General features: G+C 41.9%; 1 protein-coding gene across 15 annotated transcripts in view; it reads right to left on the minus strand.

Annotated features, from left to right (window-relative positions):
- Window positions 1-13,468, minus strand: part of Brd8 (bromodomain containing 8) — a 48,283-nt gene extending 34,815 nt beyond the window's left edge. For 8 of the 15 annotated variants that reach the window (XM_063277224.1, XM_063277223.1, XM_063277229.1 and 5 more), the window contains exons 1-7: window positions 13,332-13,376; window positions 12,245-12,341; window positions 3,517-3,586; window positions 2,515-2,564; window positions 2,222-2,344; window positions 1,393-1,473; window positions 1,226-1,290 (exon numbers count right to left, since the gene is read on the minus strand). In XM_063277224.1, the coding sequence (XP_063133294.1) occupies window positions 1,226-1,290; window positions 1,393-1,473; window positions 2,222-2,344; window positions 2,515-2,564; window positions 3,517-3,586; window positions 12,245-12,341; window positions 13,332-13,350 (505 nt within the window). In that variant the 5' untranslated portion in view covers window positions 13,351-13,376. 15 annotated transcript variants of the gene reach the window in all.
- Window positions 13,469-13,783: the final 315 nt, after the last annotated feature.

Consider the following 13,783-nt stretch of genomic DNA (forward strand, 5'->3'; position numbering starts at 1 on the left):
TAATTAAGGTTAATAAGATGGTTCAGTGGTAAAGGTTCTTGCTATGAAGACTGATGATCTAAGGCCAATTTCAGGAAACCACTTGGTAGGAGAGAATGGACGTTTACAACTTGTCCACACATACCAATCACACTTAAGCTGTGCTTCCACTTCCAAACAAAGGAAAAAAAAAAAAGAAGAAGAAAATGAAAGCTCGGTGGTGGCGGCGTACTTGGGAGGCAGAGACAAGTGGCTCTTTGAGTTGGAGGCCAGCCTGGTCTACAAACAAAGTGTGTTACAGTACAGCCAGGGCTAAACAGAGAAACCCTATCTTGAAAAGAAAAGAAAAAAAAATATATAAAGAGAATAAAAAATAAAACAGTAAATTTTGTTCAGTCTACCATTACCATGTGTGTGAGTCCTATAAGTAAACTGTAGACCTAGAGAGTATGAGAGACCTCATTTTTTGAAGTATTTCTTCTTGAACATAAAAGATGGTTTATTGTGGTAGAAAAGAGAACAGGAATGGTTCCGTTCTCTGTAGTTGTTTGTTGTGCTAGAGACCAAGTCTCATGCGTGCTAGGCGAGGGTGTACTACTGGGCTCCACACTCACCGGGAGGGACAAACACTTTATGAAACTTCTGTGCACATGCACACAATAAATCTGCAGGTATTTCCTGTTCCCTGCCAGTTTGCTCCATAGATTGAGCATTAACGTTCTCTCAAATGTTAGAGAGAACAGGTAAAGTTTTAACTGCCTTATAATTTAGCAATCAGTCAGGAGCCTAAGAGAGTGGGCTTGAACCATAGTCTACGATTGGGAAAACACGGGACATGACAAAACTAGTTAACGGAAAATACAAAGATGAAAGAACTGATGTCAGCTTCTGACACTTGTGAAAGCCATCCAGTACAGTGGCCTTCCTTCTGATAATAAAAGCTTGCTTATCTAATGCCACCTGCAGCTCTAACTTGAGCAGGCATGTACAAGACCCTCAGTTCAATCCCTAGCAGAAAAACAAAAAGAATGTTTTGGGGAAAAAGGAGGGGCATGATACATTTTGCAAGTTAACATCAGCTAGTATAGTAGATTAAACATTAGAAAGCATTCAACAGCTAAGTTTCCACTGTGCAGTGGCCATCACATCCAATTGTCATTAGCATGCAGAACCGCATGGTCACGTGTTAACTAACAGAAGCACTAAAGTAAACTATAAATGCAGCTCACCCTGGTATGCAGCTTACCCTGGTACGCAGCATCTGTGGCCTTCCTTTTTACTTCAGCCTCTTCCTCCTCCAATTTCTTTTTCCTAAAAAAGGAACGGAGTTGAGTATGTCCACCAGCTCTGGCTTTCTCCACAGTTCCCAATGCACCAGAAAACGGCGCTCTGACAGACACAGATGGGACCTACATTGCAATGTCACTGCAGAGCTCATCCAGTCTGCTGTCCATGTGCCCGGCTTGAATTAGTTCTGCATCTCTTTTCAGACGCCTATAGAAACAAAGAGGCAGAGAGCAGTTCTCTTCACAATCTCTTAGTTTGTAAAATCTCTGTGTTTAAGACAGGGTCTTCCTCTGTAGCTCAAGCCAGGCTCACACTTACAGAACTTTCCCTGTTTTGGTCTCCCAAATGTTGGGACAAGCATGAGCCACCACACCCTTTTATTAATTTATTGGTGTATATGTGCACATACAAGTACAGGCGGACACATTCCACAGTACATGAAGTCACAGGTTCTCTCCTTCCACCTGACTGAAGCACAGTCGTCCCCTTTCATCTCTGCCACTGAGCTGTGTAGTCACCACCGACTATAACCCACATTTAGAGCTTCTTACTCGTGGTATCAAGGAACCTTTTCATTTTAAACTCCTGAGTAGCTGCTACAGACACACCATGCACCCAGCATTTTAACTCGATTTCTCTCTCTCTTTTTCTTTTTGGTCTTTTGAGACAGGGTTTATCTGTGTAGCTCTGACTGTCCTAAAACTCACTCTGAGGACCAGGTTGGTTTTGAACTCAAGAGATCTTCCTGCCTCTGCCTCCTAACTATTAGGATTAAAAGCATCTGCCATCACAGAGGATGATGGATCTCCAGCTTAATCTATAGATAGAGAGAGATCAGGCCAGCCAGGACATACAGTAAGACCCTGTCACCCACAAACACCAACTTCATCTTGTGTGTACCAGAAGTCAGCCTTTATGTCTTTCCAACACCACCCCCAAATCACCCAATAACTACCTGTATCTCTCCTGTGTCTCCTTTATGACTTTCTTCAGTTCCTCAACTCTCTCAGCAGTCAGTTTGCGAACAATAACATCTTCAACAGTTTCTACCACTTCTCCCTTTTCACCCCGTTTTCGTCTGTGGAAAATCAAACAATAAATACAAATTTAAGAGGTCATTTGTTTCCAGTTGTATTCTTTGAGCTTTTTCTACCATTTAATCATAAATAACACCTGCTATACTTTTCTCACCCAATAAGATATATTTCCACAGTGAACACTTCCCAACCAAACAGAGTTTATACTCACTTTGGAGTCTCAGTAGTCTCTAAGAGCTCAGAATACTGAGAAGCACAATGCTATAAAAGGAAAGAAGAAACATGTGATAAGCAAGCTCGGAAAGAGGTTTCAACAACAGAATAACAAGACTTAGTAAAGAAAGCTATTTAAGATTGTGAAGTTTTAGTTGGTCATGGTGGGAGGTAGAGGCAAAGGATCTCTGAATTCAAGGTTAGCCTGGTTTACACAGTGAGTTCTATGACCACCAGGGAAACATAGTGAAACCCTACTTCAAAGGACTCACTGTGTGTCTGGGACTGGTAAAATGGCTCAATGAGTAAAAAAGTATTTGCTATGAGACACAACTTGAACTCAATTCCCAGAAACCAGGATAAGAGAAAACTGATTCCCAAAAGTTATCCTCTGACCTTGATACATGCACACACAAAACTACTACTAAATTTAAAAAAAAAAGAAAAAAAAAAAAGAAAAAAAAAGCATTTTCTTTTGTTTCTAATTTTGGTAATTTAAAAAATATTTTACTTATTAAGTTTAAATTTTGTTAAATTAAAATTTTATTTTTTGTCTTTGTACCTATGTATGCCTGCATGAATTTATGTGCACCATCTGCCTTCAGACACACCAGAAGAGTGCATCGGATTCTATTTCAGATGGATATGGTTGCTGGGAATTGAACTCAGGACTCTGGAAGAGCAGTCAGTGCTCTTAATCGCTGAGCCACCTATCTTTCCAGCTCTCCTTCAGTTTTCTTGAAGCTGGGTTTTGTTATGTAGCCCTGGTTGGCTTGAAATTCAGCATGTAAACCAGGCTAGTCTCACACATGTTGACATGCTCCTGCCTAGCTCCCAACTGCTAGAATTACAGGTATGTACCAATACACCCAGCTTATAGCATTATAAGTTATTTTCCCCTTCATGATATAGAAAACCTTGTAAGCAACAAGACAAAACCTGGTAATTAACCAATTTCATATTCCAGTGAGTATAAAAGAAAATCTGATTGGTAACTTACTTTTTGAGAGAACCAGTCTGGAGGCCGGCCAGGTTCAGCAAAGGGCTTGATTGCTCTGCTAACTGATACCCTACAAAATGAGAAAAGCCTTGAGGTACACTGAACTCAAAGTTTACAGATCACATAGAATAAAGAATTGTTACTAAGAAGTATTAGAATACCTTTCCTTTATTAACTCTGTCTACCTACTTTTCAGAGGTTCACTCACGCATTAGGGAAGTGCTCCCCCACAGCTATACCTCTAGTTCTGGAGTACCTGACGTATTTAACTATTTAAAAAGCAATACAGGGGCTGGTGAAATGGCCCAGTGGGTAAGACATTTGCTGCCAAGCCTGACCCTAACTCCACCCTGGATCCTACAACCCACTGTATCTCAGGGTAGGACCATCGACTCCTACATTTCTTCTCCAACCTCCACACCACCCAAAGTGGTTTGCATACAGCAATATACACATAGATACACAATAAATAAAAATGCAACGTTAAATCTTTAATGAACTCTTAAAATTAGCTTTTCCATCATCCCCTGTGAGAAACCAGTACCGATACTTTTTTTTTTTTTTTTTTTGTTCTTTTTTTCGGAGCTGGGGACCGAACCCAGGGCCTTACGCTTCCTAGGTAAGCGCTCTACCACTGAGCTAAATCCCCAGCCCCACCAGTACCGACACTTAATATATCTTTCTTTTAGGATTGCTTTTTGTGAAGCCTACACCCCACTCTCACTTTTCCTTCTGAATAATCCCTTTCTCTCTAAACCCTCAATGTGAAACTGTATTTAAATACCTTTATTAACACTTAATTTTTTTAAGAAGATGGAACAGCCCTGGCTGACCTGGAACTCCTTTTGTAGCCCTGGCTGGTCTTCAACTTACCTCAGAATCCTGCAGGCAACGGTTAAAAGCATGAACCACCATGCTCAGCTGCTTTTAAGCATTTTTTTTGACTATGCACAATATATATTTAGACAGGAGAGCTAGACAGGAGAACTATCAGAAGTTTGAGGCTATCCTGAGCTACATAATGAGTATCAGACTAGCCAGTATCAGACCTTGTATTCATTGCCATATCCCCCAACCCACAACCCTTGCCCAAAAATCACCTGAGTATTGGTACTGGTCTACAGGGCCAGCTAGACAGTCAAGGCAACAAAGTAAAACCCTATGTCAAAAATAAACCAAACAAACCAATCCCCCAAGAGCATTTCTATCAATCAGGCTCTTTAAATATATTAAACACCTTCACTATCTTCCTGACAGGAAAAACTATAAACACTAGACCATATCAAAGTAACACCACCACCAACCAAAAAGCTTCATGCAAGTTCCCCAACAAATGGGGCGAGGGCTTATCCTGACTCTGTTGCCTAATGTGGATCCTGCTCCCCTCACTGGGCTGTCTTGTCTGGCCTCAATGGGAGAAATGACCTAGTCCTGCAGTGACTTGAGGTGCAGGTTCCCCTTCTCAGAGGTGAAAGGGAGGATGGGATGGGTTGAAGGTTCATGTGGAAAAGACTGGGAACAGGTGTGAGGGCTGCAACTGTGAATAAGTTAGTTAATTAATGGGGGGAAAAGTAACAACACGAACAAAGACAAGTAAGTCATAGCCACCGAATTAGAAGAGTCAATCTTTGCACAACTTTGTGTAATTAAATGTTATCTAACTATGTCAGTGCATACAAATAATCCCAACAATCAGCAGACAGATAAAATCTTGAGGTCACGATCACATGGGTTGGATCTACATAGAGATTTGGAAGCTAGTAACAAAAGCCAAACCTTTAAACCAACAAAAGATATTTCAGTGGAGACATATATTGCTTCAAGTAAAGGACTCAGTGATCCCCAAATTTTATGACTGAAATATGTGATACTATTAAATATTAAAATACAAAACAATTTAAGCTACAATGATGCCTTCTTTTTGAATTGTTGAATATCAACTATATTTGGGAGGGAGAAAAAATCCCCACCAGATTTGATTGTTTTTAAAGGCAGAAATATCTCTAGAAAGTTGTTTGAAAAATTTAACAGTTGACCAGGTATGGAGATGTATACCTGCCATCCCAGCACTCTGGAAGCACAAACAGAAGACTACTCAAGGCTAGTCTAGTTTACAAGGTAAGTTCTAGGTCAGTCAGCGCAATCGTCTCAAAACACCTATACACACAAAGGCAAAAGTTGCAGAAAAAATTTTGACTGGTGCTGAAATTTTATAAACAGTAGTTAAAATTTATGAGGTTTTGTTGTGTTTGGTCAGAGTCTCATGTTATCCAGGCTACCCTGACCTACTAGAACTTCTGAACCCCTGCCTCTATGTCCTCTTATAAGCTAAGATTCCAGAAACATACGTTAACATCCAGTTTAGTTTACCCAGAGGCTTAAGGATATTAGGTAAATACTCTACCAACCAACCTTTATCTCTGGCCTATGGTTTGCTTTTTTGGTTTTGTTTTCTTTTTTTTTTTTTTTTTGGTTCTTTTTTTTCGGAGCTGGGGACCGAACCCAGGGCCTTGCGCTTCCTAGGTAAGCGCTCTACCACTGAGCTAAATCCCCAGCCCCTTGTTTTCTTTCTTAAGGAAATGTCTCATGTAATTCGGGGTACACTAGAATTCCTGATCCTCTTATCTCCCCATTTCTAGTTGGGAAAGGTGTGAGACACCACACTAGCTATAGATTTTACTTTATATTTGAGCTGGGTATGACAGGAGGATCAAATTCAAGACTATCCTTGATTCACAAGTTCTGGTTCCATAATGAAGAACCACTAAGATTTCTAGGTCAAGCTGGGCCAACAATGAGTTCAAGACACATATTCAGACATATTAAGAAAATTGAAAGGTTGGTTGGGAATGGCGGTGTACACCTATAATCCTAGCAACTTGATAGGCTGAGGCAAGACAATACCTGTGAGTCTGAGGCTATTCTGTGTGATTATGGTCCTGCCTTTAATAAATACCAGGCAGAGTAGTGGTATTCTGTATGGAGTATGGCTGTAATTCTAACCTCCGGGAAGTAGTCAGCTACACGGTAAGTTATAGCAAGGACTATAGAGCCAGACTGTTGTAAGAACAAAAATGGATTAGAGAGATCACTTATTGATTAAGACGATGCAACGCTGTTGCAGAGGACCTCAATTCAGTTCCCAGTACAAGGTGGCATGCAACAGCTCCATAGGGATCCATTGCTTCTGACCTCCAAAAGCACCTGCATTTACACACACACACACACACACACACACACACACACACAAATTAGGGCCAGTAAGATCAGATAAAGTTGCCTGTTCTAAAAGCCTTATAATCTGAGTTTGATCCCAGGAACCCAAAGAAGAACACCAACTCCACAAAGATGTCCTCTGACCTTCGTACCAAAAACAGTTAGAAACAAAAGTATAGGCTGAAGAGTCGGCTCCCTGGTTAAGAACTTGTTGCTTTTGTAGATAACCCAGGCCTAATTCCCAGCATTCACAGTAACTCACAACTACCTGTAAAGTCCCAGTCTCTGAGGATCCAATGACTTCTGACCTCCAAAGGCACCAGAAAAGCACATGGTACATACATACATGCAGGCAAAACACTGACTGATACACACAAAATAATGATGTTTAAGAAAAAATTTTTAGGGCTGGAGAGATGGCTCTCTATTCCCAAGGTCCTTATTCCTAACATTTGGAAGGTTAAGGCAAAAAGAAGGTTCAGGCCAGCTAGGGAGGACTACATTGTGAGACACCCCCCCCAAGCCCCCCCCCAAAGAAAAGGAAAGCCAGATATAGTGGTGCATACCTGTAATCCCAGAATTTGGGATTTGAATCCAGGAAGGAGGTGGGATCAAGAATTCCATCTCAGACAGCTTTGGGTGGTGAGGTAGGGGACAAACTTAAGTCTTAGCAACTGTAAGACAGACTACATGGTGTGAACCAATGAGGTCTTTTCCTCTTTTTAAAAAGCATAATCTTGGGCTGGAGAGGTGGCTCAGCGGTTAAGAGCACTGACTGCTCTCTATTCCCAAGGTCCTGAGTTCAATTCCCAGCAGCCACATGATGGCTCACAACCATCTGTAATGGGATCTGATGCCCTCTTCTGGTGTGTCTCAAGAAAGCTACAGTGCACCCATATATAATAAATAAATAAATAGATACATCTTTTTAAAACATAAATTTTAGTAGTAAAAACCAACAAGCAAACAACAAGGCAAAACATATATTACTAGCTGACTCTCAAGCAAAGTAACAGAAGAAACCAAGTGGTATCAACTTTTGGCTGGGCCTGGCCGCTCATGCCTTTAATCCCAGCACATGGGAGGTTGAGGTTTGGCAGGCAGGTCTGTGAGTTCAAGGCCAGTCTGGTCTATAGAGTTGAGTTCCAGACAGTCAGACAACCAAGACAATGTATCCAAAAAAAGAAAAAAAAAATCTTCAAAACTTTTGTGCTGTAAACAATACCAATCAAAAGAAGTATATAAAGACAGGTTGGAAAGATAAGCTAGTGTTTAAGATCATTGGCTCCTCTTCCAAAGGACCTAGGTTCAATTCTCAGTACTCAGATGGTAGCTCGAAACCATCTGTAACTCCAGTTCTAGGGATCTTGCATCCTCTTCTAGCCTACACAGGTGTTAGACATATAATCGAGCAAAGCGCATACACGTTACAAAGTAAAACAAGTGATTAAAAGTGTTTCTTTTGGGGTTGGGGATTTAGCTCAGTGGTAGAGCACTTGCCTAGCAAGCACAAGGCCCTGGGTTCGGTCCCCAGCTCCGAGGGGAAAAAAAAAAAAGTGTTTCTTTTAAAAAATATAAAGGTAATATACAAAAAGGAGAAAGTCAAAGGATTAGGATCCAGAATATTCAATAAAATACAATGCAATTACTAAAGAAATTTGACCAAACAAAAAATGAACCCCCTGCAAAAAATCATAAATTTCTCTACAGATATGCAATGCTCATACAGATATAAAATGCTCTTACAAAAAGAGAAAAAAAGAAAAGAGAATCAGGTCCAGCAAGATAGCTTACCTTGTTCTAAAAGCCCTACAACCTGAGTTTGATCCAGGAACCACACGGAAAGATATTACTGTTGAAAGACCCCATAGTGGCCATACCTCAGGAGTGCCACTCACAGAGCAGAGATTGACACGCTGCAACAGCATGAGGGTGTAAGTTTTTAATCCATGTACATGGGGTTGCTCATCCACGCAGGGAGAGGCAACCTCGAACCCAAAAAGCACAGGGCAGAGAGCAGACTTCAGCGACAGGGTTAGCTGGCCTTTTCTCATTGGCAGTACACAGGACAAAGGATCTGGTCAGGTATTGGCTGGCCTGCCCAAGGGGCTGTTCTTGGCTCAGTTAGATGCTTTCCTCATCCAGCCCTACACCTGGCCTTGGAGAGTCACTGGGAAAGAGCTAAGTCTTTTGGGGGGGGGGGGGGTGAACTGGGTGTTGGGGAGGGTCAGGATGACATCTTGTGGTTGTTCTTGGAATTTACCACAGGGAGGGGTAGGGGGGTCTTTCCCAGAACAGTTGTTATTGTTTTGTCTTAATCAGCTTAGTCAGAATTGCCTCAATATCTTGATCATCAAAACTTTATCATCTCACAGGGTTCCCTGACGTCAGATGTATCTCTCAGAAGGGTCACAAGTTTGTCATAGGCATCCTGCCCCCCAGATGCATTTCTCAAAACCTTGTTTTCACAGCTTTGCTTTTCACATCTGTGAAGCTTTATTTCTTCATTCCCATACACAGTTCATCAGAGAAATGCATACAAAACAACGTCAAGGATGCCAGGCAGCATTGTTGCACACCTTTATTCCTAGCATTTAGGGAGGAAGGTAGGTGGATCTCTGAGTTTGAGGCCAGCCTGGTCTACACAGTGAGTTCCAGGACAGCCAGGGCTGTACAAAGAAACAAAAAACAAAAACCCAAAACAATAAACAACTCGATGAGATGGCTCCCATTTTTAATTCCAGGTTGGAAGGCTAAAAAGGGGAAATCAGAGATCTAGGCCAGCCTGGACTACCTACCTACCTACCCACACGCGCACACACAAATTCCTCAGCTGATAAAGTCACTTGTCTCCAAGTCTGAAGATCTGACTTTGATCCCTATAAACCCACAAGGTGGAAAATCCTGCAAGCGGTCTTCTGACGCCCGGCCCCACTTACAGTATACATACACACATGCAATCATACAGTAAGCATAAAAGAAAATGAGATGACTTCTAGTATAGCTACTATAAAAATAAAGAAATATAGTGAAGCAAAAAAAGAAACTGGAGAGGATGGGGCTATAGTTAGCAGAGTACCTGCCTAGCATGCATGAAACCAAGGTTTGATGTATACTATGAAAACTGGGACTCAATGTATATGCCAGTAATCACAGTATTTAGGAGGTAAAGGAAACACCAGGAGTTTAAGGTCATCCTAGCTACATAGGGAGTTTGAAACTAGCTTAGCTAAAAGAAATAAAGGTTTGAGCCAGTCACAGTGCTCAGGAGGCAGAGGCAGGAAGATCTGAATATGAGGCCAGCCTGGTCTATCTACATAGTGAGTTCCAGGACAGTCAGAAAAGAAAGGAATGAAGGAAGAGGAAGGAAGGGAGGGAGGGAGGGAGGGAGGGAGGGAGGGAGGGAGGGAGGAAGGAAACAATCACCACCAACAAAGGTCCGAACTTGTCTGGGCCACCCCCCCCCTTTTTTTTTTTTGCTGAGCATGGTGGCACATGTCTTTAATCCTAGCACTTACAAGACAGGGTAGAAGGATCTCTGTGAGTTGGAGGCCAGTCGGATCTACAGAGTGAGACTCTTGCCTTTTAAAAAAATAGATGGTAGAATCTTTACCCAGCATGCACCAAATTCTGAGTTCCACTCCCAGCACCTGTACTCCCCAAAATTTGGAGGGATAAAGAAATGACTCAGGGGTTGAGAGCATATTTTGCTGCTTCCACATAGACTCCAAATCTGTTCTAGAAACCCATGTCAGCCAGATGTTTCATAACTGCCTACAACTCCAGGGGATCTGATGTCCTCTTCTGGCTCCCAAGGGATTCTGCACTGATATGCCCAAATAACCCCAATACACAGATAAACATACTTAATTTTTGAAATAATAAAGAAAATGGTTTGGCAGTTCCTCAAAAAAAAAAAAGAAAGAAAGAAAGAAGGAAAGAAAGAAAGAGAGAAAAAGACCTAGAGCTACCATATGAAGACCTAATTCTGTCCCAAGGTGGCAGTCCAAATGTCAGGTAATGAATATGTAGTTGACTGTCCATAGCCAGGAGATGTGCATTCTTGGATTTCCTCAGCCTGGGACATTACAGCCATGTCCAAAACCAAAAAGCTATCTGTACTTGTACGCCCTAAACCAGTGACTTCAATCTTCCTAAAGCTTCGTCCCCTTTTACAGTTTCTCATGCTGTGGTGACCCCCAATCATAACATTATTTTTGTTGCTACCTCACAATTATAATTTTGCTACCATTATGAATTATAATGTAAATATTTTTCTAGACAGAGGTTTACCAAAGTGTCACCACCCACAGGTTCCTCTGCCCTAAACCATTCACATGCTATTTCATTGCATTAGGTAATATAATCCAGAGATAATCTGGAGTATTCAGGAGGACAGGTGTTGGTTATATGCAAATATGGGATCTTATGTAAAGGAACTGAGCCACCACCATCTTTACCCCTCAAGGGTGCTGGGACTCAGTCTCCATGGGTATGGAAGGGATGGTTGGTTCATGTTTTCATCTGGCCAATACTAGAAAAGTATTCATATGTTACATGTGAATAAACCTTGAAGAGTGGTATGTTAACTGACTAAAAAGCTGGTCCCAGAAGACTACATATTATACCTAAAGGATAGCCAAGTCTAGGAAAAGTAGATTGCTCAGGGAAGAGAGGGAGTGGTAAATGTAGAGACTTTCTTATTTTATGTATATGAGTACACTGTTGCTATCTTCACACACACACCAGAAGAGGGCGTCAGATCCCATCACAAATGGTTGTGAGACACCATGTGGTTTCTGGGAGTTGAACTCAACCTCTGGAAAAGCAACCAATGCTTTTAAACTCTGAGCTATCTATCTAGCCAGACTTAGTTTAAAGATTAAAGAAACTTCTTAAATTGCAGGGACGGCTGCACAAGTTTGTGAAAATAGAAGAAACCACCACTATTTTCCCTGCCAGTAGGCTCATTTTATGCTTTATGATTTGTATTTTGGTAAAGCTGACCTCTACATAAAGCTTAAGGTAACTTAAGGAATACACTGAGGTGAAAAATACTTAGTCCTGGCTAGCCTGATCCCATATGTCTTTAACTCCAGTACTAAGAAGGCAGAGGCAGGCATTCTGAGTTCAGGCTAGCCTGGTCTACAGGATGAATTCTAAGATAACCATGGCCACACAGAGAAAACCTGTTACAAAAACAAACAAAAGAACAAAGAGAAAGATACTCAGCCCAACGGGTCAAGAAAGCAGATATCTGGGGTTGGGGATTTAACTCAGTGGTAGAGCGCTTGCCTAGGAAGCGCAAGGCCCTGGGTTCGGTCCCCAGCTCCGAAAAAAAGAACCAAAAAAAAAAGAAAGCAGATATCTGGGGTTGGGGATTTAGCTCAGTGGTAGAGCGCTTGCCTAGGACGCGCAAGGCCCTGGGTTCGGTCCCCAGCTCCAAAAAAAAAAAAAAAAAAAAAAAAAAGAACCAAAAAAAAAAAAAAGGCAGATATCTTAGATTCCTTACCAGTTCTGATCCCCACTCCTCATAACAGAAGATGCTAAACACAACTTCTCTCGGATGGACCATGGTTCTGTCGGGCCAGTACTCAGCAGCTTGTGCTCTGGAAATAGAGAAAGCTCAGAAACAACCTCCGAACTAGTTCTGAGCCCCAGAACAGCTAAAAGTCTGATATAAACCAACACCCCAGGCAAATTGTGGAGTGGTAATTCTGGTTCTCAGGAAGCAGAAGCAGACAGATTTCTGTGAGGCTAGCCTGGTCTGCATAGTGTGTTCCAGGTCAGCCAGGATCAGTCACACAATAAAACCCTGTCTCAAATAAATCTTAAATTAGTTCGAACAATGTGAACTACTATTATCAATTATAATCACCAAATCTTGAGTTTTCACCATTCCAATGAAATATTACCATTATTGACCAGGGTGCTTTCATTGAATACACATTTATAGAACATTGTGTTTAAATGCCATAGCTTCAAGGTGTTCTGCTTCCAAAAGAAAAAAAAAAAAAAAAAAAGAAACTGGCAGTGTTACGTTAAAATAAGGTTCTCATTAAAAAAAAAAAAGTTTTAAAATTGTTTGAACTCGGGCGTATTTCCCAAGATTCCAATCGGCCACCGGCTCCTACTGCCCACCTCCTTTTTTGCATAAAGTTGTTTACATCTCAGCTCCTCCCCCCAATCGTCGGGTATAAAGAGTTCGTTGGTGAAACTGAAAAAATGGCTGAAATACACGAGATGAGTTTCCCCCGGTGTCAGGAAACGCCTACATCAGCAGATAATCATTTCGACTGCTTCTCACAGCCTGGTTAGATAAACAAATGAGTCGCTGGCCACTTCATACTACCTTTATGTTTTACCCCAGAGAGCGTCTAGCACACAAAGGCTTCCTAGGCTGTTTTTCACCAGCTTCCGATTCCTCCCACCACTGTTAAAACCCCAGGTGGTGGTTCTGAAAGCGACGTGAAAGGCAGGTCTCTGAGTTTTGCGCTCTCTAACAACCCACTCCTTCCGCTCCTTTCGTGCCTGAGAAATGGAATGCCTAGTCTGGACTCTACAAAGGCCTTGACCATAAAAGCTGCTCCGATACTCACTGCCTGTCCCGGTCGCCATTTTGGCTCCGACGTCTTCAACGATTGCGACAGACGCGAGGAACTCTGGGAAAAACTGTATGAGTCCGTTCGCGGTGCCTCGTGGGTAATGTGGGTGGGTCTGTTTCCTAATAGACGCGAAATCCCTCTAGGAAAAATTTTCTTTTTAACTAATAAAGGACAAGCTGAAGCCTCCGAAATGAAACGTCTAGGTTTAGAACTAAGTGAAACGAACCCAATAACGAACACCTTGGAAGTGACAGTTGGTAACCCGGACCCACATTGAAAGCAAACGGTCTTCCGGTCGCCTCTGCTCACTCCCTTTTGCTGATTGGTTCCTTCAGCCTTCGCTTTCTGATTGGTCGGATAAGCTCAGCGCGCATTTTAAAACATTGTATGAGGAACAAAGCTGTTCCTCGTGGGCGGAGTTGTGTTCTCCGTAGCAGGAGTCGTGG

Source organism: Rattus norvegicus, chromosome 18 (genome assembly GCF_036323735.1).
Source record: "Rattus norvegicus strain BN/NHsdMcwi chromosome 18, GRCr8, whole genome shotgun sequence".
Classification (NCBI taxonomy): domain Eukaryota; kingdom Metazoa; phylum Chordata; class Mammalia; order Rodentia; family Muridae; genus Rattus; species Rattus norvegicus.